The sequence below is a fragment of the Mauremys reevesii genome, linkage group 13 (genome assembly GCF_016161935.1).
Source record: "Mauremys reevesii isolate NIE-2019 linkage group 13, ASM1616193v1, whole genome shotgun sequence".
NCBI lineage: Eukaryota > Metazoa > Chordata > Testudines > Geoemydidae > Mauremys > Mauremys reevesii.
Window position 1 is genome coordinate 12,572,549 of NC_052635.1, and position 11,165 is coordinate 12,583,713.

The 11,165-nt window shown below is 66.9% G+C and overlaps 1 protein-coding gene across 5 annotated transcripts; it reads left to right on the forward strand.

The window, feature by feature from the left end:
- The first annotated feature begins 318 nt into the window (after positions 1–318).
- On the forward strand, positions 319–11,165 carry PARP2 (poly(ADP-ribose) polymerase 2). 5 transcript variants are annotated; one of them, XM_039497183.1, is made up of 19 exons: positions 319–483; positions 1,446–1,602; positions 1,683–1,801; positions 2,128–2,340; positions 2,691–2,825; positions 4,636–4,706; positions 5,280–5,330; positions 5,453–5,549; positions 5,725–5,800; positions 5,895–5,991; positions 7,348–7,501; positions 7,788–7,926; positions 8,860–8,923; positions 9,006–9,140; positions 9,361–9,485; positions 9,866–9,965; positions 10,065–10,163; positions 10,302–10,426; positions 10,927–11,165. In XM_039497183.1, exons 2-19 carry the CDS (start codon positions 1,466–1,468, stop codon positions 11,084–11,086), a joined length of 2,097 nt encoding a protein of 698 aa, XP_039353117.1. In that variant the 5' UTR covers positions 319–483; positions 1,446–1,465; the 3' UTR covers positions 11,087–11,165. The 5 variants fall into 5 exon arrangements, 4 of the variants coding, with proteins under 4 accessions (XP_039353117.1, XP_039353116.1, XP_039353118.1 ...); XM_039497182.1 differs by having other exon boundaries at positions 1,465–1,602; XM_039497184.1 differs by lacking the exon at positions 319–483 and having other exon boundaries at positions 936–1,602; positions 2,148–2,340.

Genomic DNA, 11,165 nt, shown 5'->3' on the forward strand with positions numbered 1-11,165 from the left:
CTGTACGGCCCGGGGGGAGGGGTAATAAACGGGTTCGCTTCTGGAGCGGCAGCACAGCTCGAATCGGGGCTATATAAGGCTCCCAGACGCTCTGTTGTTTAACGGTGACGGTGAGCAGGAGGTGCAATACCCGGCATGCGCCGCGGCGTATGCAAATCGCACGTCTCCCTCGCCTTCACGCGAAGGGTTGATCTAAGGGGGCGCGCGGCCGGCTCCCGCCCGACTCCCAGCCTGCACCGCCCCCTCTATGCAAATGAACCGGCTCCGCCTGCCAGTGAGCGTCGCCAGCGGCGAGTCCGGTGTGCGTCTCCCACAACACCCTGCGCGCCTACCCCCCTACTCGGGCCCCTCCGCGCCAGCGACCGGCCAGGGCAGGGGACGGGGCTAATGCAAATGAGCGATATGCAAATGAGGTCGGGCTGCGCGAGAGTTCGGTTCCCGGAACGTTCCCTGGAGCGCGGGCTGGTGGGAAGCCGCTGCCAGGTGCGGGGAGGGGAACCCTCGGGGGGTGCATTGGGGGAAGGGTGCAGGGGAGCGGTGAGGGAGGGGTGTAAGGGGGTGCAATGGGGCGGGGAAGCATTGGAAGCGGTGCAGGCGTGGTTGGGGGGTGCAAGGGGTGGGGTTGCAGTGAGGGGGTGCGGACGGACCTTAGGGGTGCAAGGGGGCTGGGGTTGCAGTGGGGAGGGTTGCGGGGTGGGGTGCAATGGGTCAGGGTTACAGTGAGGGGGGGTGCAGGGGGACCCTAGGGGGTGCAACAGGGCTGGGGTTGTAGTGGCGGTCTGGGGGCACGCAGTGGGGGAGGGGGTGCTCTGGGAGCCCCCGAGGGGGGGTTCTCGGAGCAGGCAGTAAGGGTCAAGGGGGGAAAACGCGGAGGGTTAGGATATTGCATTGGGGGGGGGGGGCGCGCACTGGGGCCTCGAGCTGTTGCAGGGTCCCAGTGGGGGAGGGAACTGGTTCATGGAGTGCTCCGTAGATCATGGTGGTATGGTCCATACAGGGCTGTGTGTGTGGAGGGGAACATGCTCATTCATATAGGTCTGTGTGGCCCTGGGGATCTGCTGGTACATACAGGGCTGTGTGGATCTCCATAGGATGGTCTGTATAGGGTTATATGGCCGGGGGGGAGGGGTAAGAAGCTATATGGATTGCAGGAGAATGGCCCATCTGGGGCACTATGACCTGGGGGCAGGGTTGTGCTGGTACATACTGGGCTATATGGATCTTGGTAGGATGGTCTGTATAGGGCTATATGTCCTGGGTGGGTGCTGGTCCTTACACGGCTGTATGGATGGCAGTAGAATGGTTTGTATGGGGCTATATGGCCTGGGATGTGTGTGCACTGGTCCCTGCAGGCTGTATGGATGGCGGCAGAATGGTCTCTATGGGGCTGTATAGTTGGGGATCACAGTCTGTGGGTCCCTGCCTCCCTTCTCTCTGCTCGCCAGCCCCGCTTGTCACTCCCAGGATGAGCCGGAAGCGGAAGGCAGCCGAGGCGGGGGGCGCGGGCCTGGCACTGGAGCTGCGCTGGGAGTGGCAGGACCCCAGCGGCACCTGGCATCGCTTCGTGCCTGAGCAGAGCGAGGTGCTGACACAGGCGGCCAGGTGAGTGCCAGGGGGGCGTATCGTGGCCCGGGCCGTGGCGGGGGAGTCACAGGCTCTGAGCCGCATCCATCTCCCCCCAGGGCAGGGAAGCCCAGCGTGGCTGTGGGCTCCCGCGTGGACCTGCGGCGGATGGTGCAGCGGGATGGACAGACGGGGCAGGACAGATGCGTGGCAGCCGCTGTCCAGGACCAGGACTCCTGTGAGTGCCCAGGGACCCCTGGCGGGAGAGCAGTGTCGTCCCGGATGCCTGGGTCCCACGCTTTGTCCTGATCGCTCCCCCAAGTTATGGGGCCCCCTAGGGGTCAGCACCCTGCTGTGCTGCCCGGACACCTGTGTCCCATGCCCGGTCACCGTCACTGCCCCAGAGGCTGGGAGCTGCAGGGCCCCCAGGGCTGAACGCCCGGCTCAGCCACCGGGACACCTGGGTCCCATGCCCGGTCACCGTCACTGCCCCAGAGGCTGGGAGCTGCAGGGCACCCTAGGGGTTAGCACTGGCAGGGAGCTAACAGGATGCCCGTGGCCCAGATTTCGTGTGGTGCTGGCAGGGAGATGAAGAGGGGCAGTGGCTTCCCTACCCTGCCGATACCTGCCTGGCGCTGGAGCGAGCGCGGCGCGGCGACGGGGGGCCCAGCCTAGAGGTGACGTTCAGCCGGACCCGCTACACGTTGGACACAGCACAGATGACCCAGACCAACGGCAGAACTGGGTACCAGCGCCGGATGGAGCGGAGGGAGTCAGGTACCTAGAGAGCCAGGACTCCTGGGTTCTCTCCCTGGCTCTGTGAGAGGAGTGGGGCCTAGTGGGTAGAGCAGGCTCTGTGGGAAGCCAGGGGAAGGGGTTCAGGCTCCCAGGGCCCAGCTCCGGTTGGGGAGCAGGTCTCGGGCACCCAGGGCGGGGCAGGCCCGGTGCCAGAGTGTAAGCTCGTTAGTCATTAATCATCCCCCAGGGAGCTGGGAGGAGAATCTGACACCAGGCACAGCTGGGTCACAGCGACAACGCACAGGGTGGCTCACCTGCTGCTGAGATGCGGCCAGCTCTGGGGTGTGGCACCCTCCCCTCCCCCTCTGACCCGTGGCCTCTCTCCACAGATGCTGTGGATGACGATTGGGGATCTGAGCCCAGCTCTGTCCCTGGCTCCTCGTCCCCCCAACGGCCCCCAGCGCCGAAGAGACTCCAGGATGTGGGGGCCAGCCCCAACCCCAGAGCCGGGGGAGAGAGCACAGGTGAGGGGTGGCAAACTGCCGGCCTCTCTCTGCCAGCTGTTCCAGCCCTGGTTTTCTGGCTCTGCCCCCTAAAACAGGGGCAGGCAAACTTTTTGGCCTGAGGGCCACATCGGGTTTTGTAAATTGTATGGAGGGCTGGTTAGGGGAGGGGGTCGTGGCCTGGCCCCCACCTCCTATCTGCCCCTCCCTGCCCCCCCCCCGGACTCCTGCCCCATCCATACACCCCCACTCCCTGTCCCCTGACCGCCCCCAGACCCTCGCTGCCCCATCCAACCCCTCCTCTCATTCCTGACACACCCTCCCACCTCCCCACCGGACCTCTGCCCCATCCAACCACCCCTTCTATTTTGGGAGGAGGGATAGCGCAGTGGTTTGAGCATTGGCCTGCTAAACCCAGGGCTGTGAGTTCAATCCTTGAGGGGCCATTTAGGGAAGTGGGGTAAAAATCTGTCTGGGGCTTGGTCCTGCTTTGAGCAGGGGGTTGGACTAAATGACCTTCTGAGGTCCCTTCCAACCCTGAGATTACATGATTACGTGATTCTTCCTGTCCCCTGACTGCCCCCTACCGCCCCATCCCGCCCCCCCCAGGATCCCTGCCCCCATTCAACCCTCTGTTTCCCCCCCCCCGACCCCATCTACACCCCCACCCCCTGACCACCACCCTGAACTCCCTGCCTTCTATCCAACCCCCTGCCCCTTACCACGCTGCCTGGAGCACCGGTGGCTGGCAGCACTACAGCCAGGCCACCGCCACCGCGCAGCACAGAGACCGGGTCAGGCCAGGCTCTGCAGCTGCACTGCCCCAGGAGCTCGCAGCCCAGAGCATTGCACCGGCGGTGGAGCGAGCGAGCTGAGGCAGGGGAGGGGCCGGGGGCTAGCCTCCCCGGGCCAGGAGCTTGGGGGCCAGGCAGGACGGTCCCACGGGCCATAGTTTGCCCACCCCTGATCTGAAATGTGTGCCCAGGAATCCCAGCTGCCCCGCCCCCCCCCCACCTTGCTGCTCCTGGAGGAGTCACTTCGCATTGGTTTGTGCTCAGCCTCATTCTGTGTAGCCGCCAAGCGATCCGGGGTGCCGGGCACCACCTTGGCATCGCTTTCCCCTCCGCCAGCTGGCGTCGCCGACAAAAACGCCCTGGCTACAATGATTCCCCAGCGGCGACGATGTGTGGGGATCTATCAGTTAGCCAGTTTTTAATCCGCATGTCAGGCACTAGCCCACAGCGCTCGGCTTTCAGTCGGGTCACACAGTGCCAAGTCGCACACGCCATATAAAGTTCCCTGTATCGACGAAACCCGTAACATCACCGACGGATGAGATCAGCTTTGTTTGTTTTCTGTGAAACCTGCCTGGCCTTGCTGAGGTTCCTGTGCTTTAGCTGGGGATCCCGCATCAGCTTTTGTGTTATTCTGCCTGGGCTTTTCGTCAGGCTAACTGGCCTAAAGCTACCCACTTGCGCCGCGCTCATCCGCTCTTCAGGAATGAGTCTGCCCTGGGGTTGATTTCAGATGAATGCCAGCAGGTCGGAGCTCATCTCGGCCAGCTCTTTTGTGACTCTTGGGGGCGAGTTAGGCAGCCAAGCTGCTTTGGAAATGGGTGTGATTTATAAGTGCCTCCCCTATCCTGCGCTAGGAGTGCGTGATGTCGGCCTGGGACGCTGCTGGCTCCTCCTGGCTGCCTGGGAAGGGGCTGGTGGCGTGGCTGGAGCTCTGTTGTTCCTCGAGCGCCAGGTCCTACCTTGGTTCAGGTCCCCGGGATCCCTGCACTGATAGCTCTTAACACCCCTCCCCCATTTCTGTCTGTCACCCCCAGAGGTCGTCAAGACCCTGATTGTGAAGGGGAAGGCGCCGGTGGATCCCGAGTGCTTGGCTAAACTGGGGAAGGTAACGCAAGACCTCCTGGGGCTGTCCAGTCCTCACCCGCCTGAACCAGCCAATGCCTGCCCTGGGGCGGGATCAGGGCCAGCGGCCCCTAGAGGGGAAAAGCCCCGTGCCCCATTCCCTGCCCCCTGAACCAGCCAGTCCCTGACCTGGGGTGGGATCGGGGCCAGCGGCCCCTAGAGGGGAAAAGCCCCATGCCCCATTCCCTGCCCCCTGAACCAGCCAATGCCTGCCCTGGGGCGGGATCAGAGCCAGCGCCCCCTATGGGGGAAAAGCCCCGTGCCCCATTCCCTGCCCCCTGAACCAGCCAGTCCCTGACCTGGGGTGGGATCGGGGCCAGCGCCCCCTATGGGGGAAAAGCCCCGTGCCCCATTCCCTGCCCCCTGAACCAGCCAGTCCCTGACCTGGGGCGGGATCAGGGCCAGCGGCCCCTAGAGAGGAGAAGACCCACATCCCTGAGCCAGCCAGTCCCCCCCTGGGGTGGGATCGGGGCCAGTGCCCCCTAGAGGGGACTTCCCCACACCCCATGGCCTCCCAGGGCTGGCTGCGGCTCAGGAAGTGCCCATCTCCCCCCAGGCCCACGTGTACTGCGAAGGGGACGACGTCTACGACGTGATGCTCAACCAGGTGAGTGCAGCGCTGTGGCCCTCCTGGCCGGGGGAGCCAGGGGGAAGGGGGGCTGCTGCGGGCAGAGATCCCCCAGCCCCGTCCCTGACGCCCACCCCCCCGTCTGTCCATCCATCCCCCAGACCAACCTCCAGTTCAACAACAACAAGTTCTACGTCCTACAGCTGCTGGAGGACGATGGGCCGCGGAGCTACAGCGTCTGGACGCGCTGGGGGCGCGGTGAGCGGGGCGGGGGCCATGGGGGGCTGGGTGACTGTCGGGCACCAGGCATGGGGGAGGGAGCTGGGGGGTGTGTGGCCGGGGGCTGGGGCTTGGCAGGGGGCTGGGTGCATGGCAGGGGTTGGGGGGGGGTGGAGCAGTGTCCCCCATCACCACATCTGTCCTGTCCCTGCAGTGGGGCGGCCGGGCCAGCACGCGCTGGTGTCCTGCGCTGGGGACCTCACCCAGGCCAAGCAGATCTTCACTAAGAAGTGAGTCCCCCCCCCCCAACCCCTTGGAGCCTCCCCCTCCCCCAACCCTTTGGAGCCTGCCCCCTCCTCGCCCCCCTCTCCGCTCTCTCCCCAGGTTCCTTGACAAGACCAAAAACCACTGGGCCGAGCGGGGCAACTTCCAGAAAGTGCCTGGCAAGTACGACCTGCTGCACATGGACAGCCGCCCCCCCGTGAGTGTGACCCCCCCTTGCAGCCCCCCCGTACGACCTGCACATGGACAGCCGCCCCCCCGTGAGTGTGACCCCTTGCAGCCCCGTCGACCTGCACATGGACAGCCGCCCCGTGAGTGTGACCCCCTTCCAGCCCCCGTCGACCTGCACATGGACAGCCGCCCCGTGAGTGTGACCCCCTTGCAGCCCCCGTCGACCTGCACATGGACAGCCGCCCCGTGAGTGGGACCCCCTTCCAGCCCCCGTCGACCTGCACATGGACAGCCGCCCCGTGAGTGTGACCCCCTTCCAGCCCCGTCGACCTGCACATGGACAGCCGCCCCGTGAGTGGGACCCCCTTCCAGCCCCGTCGACCTGCACATGGACAGCTGCCCCGTGAGTGTGACCCCCTTGCAGCCCCCGTACGACCTGCACCTGGACAGCCGCCCCGTGAGTGTGACCCCCTTGCAGCCCCATTACGACCTGCACATGGACAGCTGCCCCCGTGAGTGTGACCCCCTTCCAGCCCCGTACGACCTGCACATGGACAGCCGCCCCGTGAGTGTGACCCCCTTGCAGCCCTCCCGTCGACCTGCACATGGACAGCTGCCCCCGTGAGTGTGACCCCCTTCCAGCCCCGTCGACCTGCACATGGACAGCTGCCCCCGTGAGTGTGACCCCCTTGCAGCCCCGTCGACCTGCACATGGACAGCCGCCCCGTGAGTGTGACCCCCTTGCAGCCCCGTCGACCTGCACATGGACAGCTGCCCCCGTGAGTGTGACCCCCTTCCAGCCCCCGTGCGACCTGCACATGGACAGCCGCCCCGTGAGTGTGACCCCCTTGCAGCCCCCGTGCGACCTGCACATGGACAGCTGCCCCCGTGAGTGTGACCCCCTTCCAGCCCCCCGTGACCTGCACATGGACAGCTGCCCCGTGAGTGTGACCCCCTTGCAGCCCCGTGCGACCTGCACATGGACAGCCGCCCCGTGAGTGTGACCCCCTTACAGCCCCCGCGACCTGCACATGGACAGCCGCCCCCCGTGAGTGTGACCCCCTTGCAGCCCCCGCACAACCTGCACATGGACAGCCGCCCCGTGAGTGGGACCCCCTTGCAGCCCCCGTCGACCTGCACATGGACAGCCGCCCCGTGAGTGTGACCCCCTTACAGCCCCCGTGCGACCTGCACATGGACAGCCGCCTCCCCGTGAGTGTGACCCCCCCCTTACAGCCCCCCCGTACGACCTGCACAAGGACCCCCCAGCCTGCGTGGAGAAGCAGTGGCCGTGTCCCACCTCCATGGGAGCACTGGGGGGGTGGCGGGATGGGGGTGCTCCGGCCACGGCTGGGAGATCCAGTCACAACCCTCCCCCGCCCAGGTCGCGGAGCCGAGCTGCACAGGGGCCCCCCAGCCCAAACCGGCCTCACGACTGGACCCCCGAGTGCAGGCGCTGCTGGGGCTGATCTGCGACCTGCAGGCCATGGAGGAGATGGTGCTGGAGATGAAGTATGACACCAAGAAGGCCCCTCTCGGTGAGCCCCCCGTGGGCGTGGGGGGGAGGGATTGGGGGTAGTGGGGCCCGGCGGGTCTGACCCACTCCCCCCCAGGGAAGCGGACAGCAGATCCGGGCTGGGTTGGGGGGGCTCCGAGGGGAGTTCAGTGGCCCCTGAGGGGTGCCGGGCGCTGGTGGTTCTGACCTGCTCCCCCCAGGGAAGCTGACGGTGGAGCAGATCCGGGCTGGGTTTGGGGGGGCTCCTGGGGGAGTTCAGGGGCCCCTGGGGGGTTTCAGGCATTGGTGGTTCTGACCTGCTCCCCCAGGGAAGCTGACGGTGGAGCAGATCCGGGCTGGGTTCCAGTCACTGCAGAAGGTGGAGGCGGTTCTGCGGGCCGGGGACACTGGACGGGCCCTGCTGGAAGCCTGCAACGAGTTCTACACCCGTGTGCCCCATGACTTTGGGTCAGTGCCCCCAAGTGCCCCACCCGCTCTCCCTCGAGTGCCCTCCCAGCATGTCCCGCTGTGCTGAGTGCTCCCCGCCCGCTCCGAGCACCTCCTGCCTCGGGTTGCCAACTTCCTACTCGCCCAAAATCAAACACCCTTGCTCCACCCCTCCTCTGAGGCCCCGCCCCCTGCTCACTCCATTCTCCCCCCCTTCCCCCCCCCAGCACTCGCTCTCCCCACCTTCACTCACTCGCTCACTTTCACTGGGCGAATCGGGGCTTAGGGTACGGAGGGGGTGGGGGCTCTGGGGTGGGGCCGGGTGTGAGGGGTTCGGAATGCAAGGGGGGGTTGGAGCGTGGGTGGAATGAGGGCTCCAGCTCGGGGGGCGGGCTCTGGGGCAGAGCCAGGTATGAGGGGCTTGGGGTACAGGAGGGTGCTCTGGGCTGGGATCGAGGGGTCTGGAGGGTGGGAGGGGGCAGGCTCTGGGCAGCTCCTGGAAGCAGTGGCATGTTCCCCCCTCCCCGGCTCCTATGTGGAGGCACAGCCAGGCGGTTCTGCGCACTGCCCTGTCAACAGGCACTGCCCCCGCAGCTCCCATTGGTCAGTAACCAAGGTGCTTGGGGCGGGGGCAGCGTGCAGAGCCCCCTGGCTGCCCCAATGCCTGGGAGCTGGAGGAGGAACATGCCACAGCCTCTGGGCGCAGCAGGGAGCCTGCCATAGCCCTGCTCTGCCACCAGCTGGACTTTCAATGGCCCTTTCAGCAGTGCCAACCGGAGCTGCCAGGGTCCCTTTTCGACTGGGTGTTCCGGTCAGGAACCGGACACCTGGCAGCCCTACACCCGCCCCTCTGAGCACCCCCTACCCTGCCCTGCTCTGCCTCCTCGCTGGGGCTCCCCCCCCCGCCCCCAGGCCTGGCTCACTCTGCTTCTTCCCCCCCCTCGCCCCTCCCAGGCTTCGGACACCCCCATTGATCCGGACGTGGCAGGAGCTTCAGGAGAAGGTGCAGCTGCTGGAGGTGAGCGGAGTGGGGAGAATCTGTCCCTCCCTCTCTCTGTGTGTCCACCCCCCTCTGACCCCTGACTCCCCCCACTCCCCAGGCCCTGGGCGAGATCCAGATCGCCGTCAAGCTGGCGCGCTTGGAGCTGCACGGCCAGGAGCACCCGCTGGACCGGAGCTACCGTACGCTGGGCTGTGAGCTCTGCCCCCTGGAGCGGGACTCTGCCCACTTCCAGGTTGGGGGGCTGCGAGGGGCCAGCAGTGGGGAAGCTGGGGGGCAGGGTGGGGTGGGGAGCAGTGTAGGCTGGGGGGGGCGGGCAAGGGGGGCAGTGTGGGGCTGGGGAGGCCAGGTGAAGGGGTAGTGACCAGGGGCACATGGGGGGTGGGGCCTGAAGGGGGCCAGGTGGGTTGGGAGGGTAGGGCTAGGGTTGGCTCAGGCCCCATGGCTCCCCCCAGGTGCTGGAGCGGTACCTGCTCTCCACCCACGCGCCCACCCACCGTGACTACTCCATGGAGCTGCTGGAGGCTTTCACCCTGCGCCGGGCCGGCGAGCCCCCCTTCCGCGCCAGCCTGCCCAACCGGTGAGGGGCCGGGGGAGCTATCCAGGGGGCTGGGCTGGGGGGGGCCCAGGGGTGGGAACAGGCGCGTTTGTCCTGCACGTGGTGGGTTACATCTGTCTGTGCAACCAGGCTGCCCCCCCACCCGGCTCTGCCAACTCCATCCCAGCGCTGCCCCCCCCCCCCCCGCTAAGCGAACCCTTCTGCTGCAGTGCCAGGCACAGGGGAAACTGAGGCACGCGGCGGCAGAATAAAGTGTTAGGCAATTCACGCTTGGTCACAGGAGAGGCCGGTGGGGTGGGGTGGGGGGTTGGATCCCTGCCAGTAAAGGGGCTGGGTGCTGCGGGGGAGGGAAGGTTTGGGGGCTGGGAATGGGGCTCACCCCCCTGATTTCTTCCCCCCAGGACGTTGCTGTGGCACGGCTCCCGGCTGGGCAACTGGGTGGGGATCCTGAGCCAGGGGCTGCGGGTGGCGCCCCCTGAGGCCCCCGTCACCGGCTACATGGTGAGATCCCCCCCTTGCCCCCAGTTGCCTGCGTGTCCCCCTCTGCCCTTTCCCCGCTCCCCCCCAGCCAGTCTAATCCCCCCCCCATCTCACCCCCAGTTTGGGAAGGGCATCTACTTCGCAGACATGTCGTCCAAGAGCGCCAACTACTGCTTCGCCTCGCGCCAGCGCGACGTGGGGCTGCTGCTGCTGTGCGAGGTGAGCGCCACCCCAGAGCCAGCCGCCTCGCAGGGAGCCAGCCTGGCCCTGGGAGGGGAGCCCGGCCTGCTGGGCTCTCTCCCCCTGGGGGCAGGGCGGACGGGCAGTTGTGGACGCGGTGCCCCTCTCCCCTTGCAGGTGGCGCTGGGCGAGTGCCAGGAGCTGCTGGAGGCGAATGCCGAGGCCGGGGAGCTGCCCCCCGGGAAGCACAGCACCAAGGGGCTGGGGAAGCTGGCGCCCGCCCCCGCCAATAGCATCGAGCTGTGAGTAGCGGGGAGGGGGCAGGGCTGGCACGGCAGGACGGGGGCCCGGGGGGCAGCTGTGCCCCCTGGCATGATGGCACTGCCCCCCCCCTTTGCTGCTGCTCACAGTGCAGACTTGCTTGGCCCCAGGAGAGGCTGGTTTGCAGGGACTCTCCTGCCCCCCCCCCCTTTATTTCAGGCCCCCAGGCGAGACACTAACCGTGCCTGCTCCAGCCCCCTCCTGGAGCCCCCCGTGGTTTGGTTCCAGGCCCGGAGGAGACGTCGCCGTGTGGCATTTGAACAGCCCGGCCCAGCTGCCAGCTCAGGGCAGGGGGTGAGGGGCCGGCCAGGGGAGAACCCGGCCAGCGGGTCAAGCAGAGCCGGGTGCTCGGGGCCAGCGGGCTGGGGGGGCTCCGGGGAAAGAGCAGCAAAGCTGTACAGCCCAGAACGGGGGGTGGGGGGGAGAACTGGGCAGCCGGGGGCTGCGCTACCCTCGCCCTGACCCCCCCGTCTCCCCGCAGGGAGGGGGCCGCAGTGCCGCTGGGCCCGGCCGTGGAGACGGGCGTGAGGAACCCCCACGGCTACACCCTCAACTACAACGAGTTCGTCGTCTATGACCCGGGCCAGGTGCGGATGCGCTACCTGCTACAAGTGCGCTTCAGCTTCGCCCCCCTGTGGTGACCCCCCCGGGGAAACGTCCCTCCAGCTTCTTTCTACAGCAATAAACTGTACCAGCCCTGGCTGCGCCCCGCTGCATTTC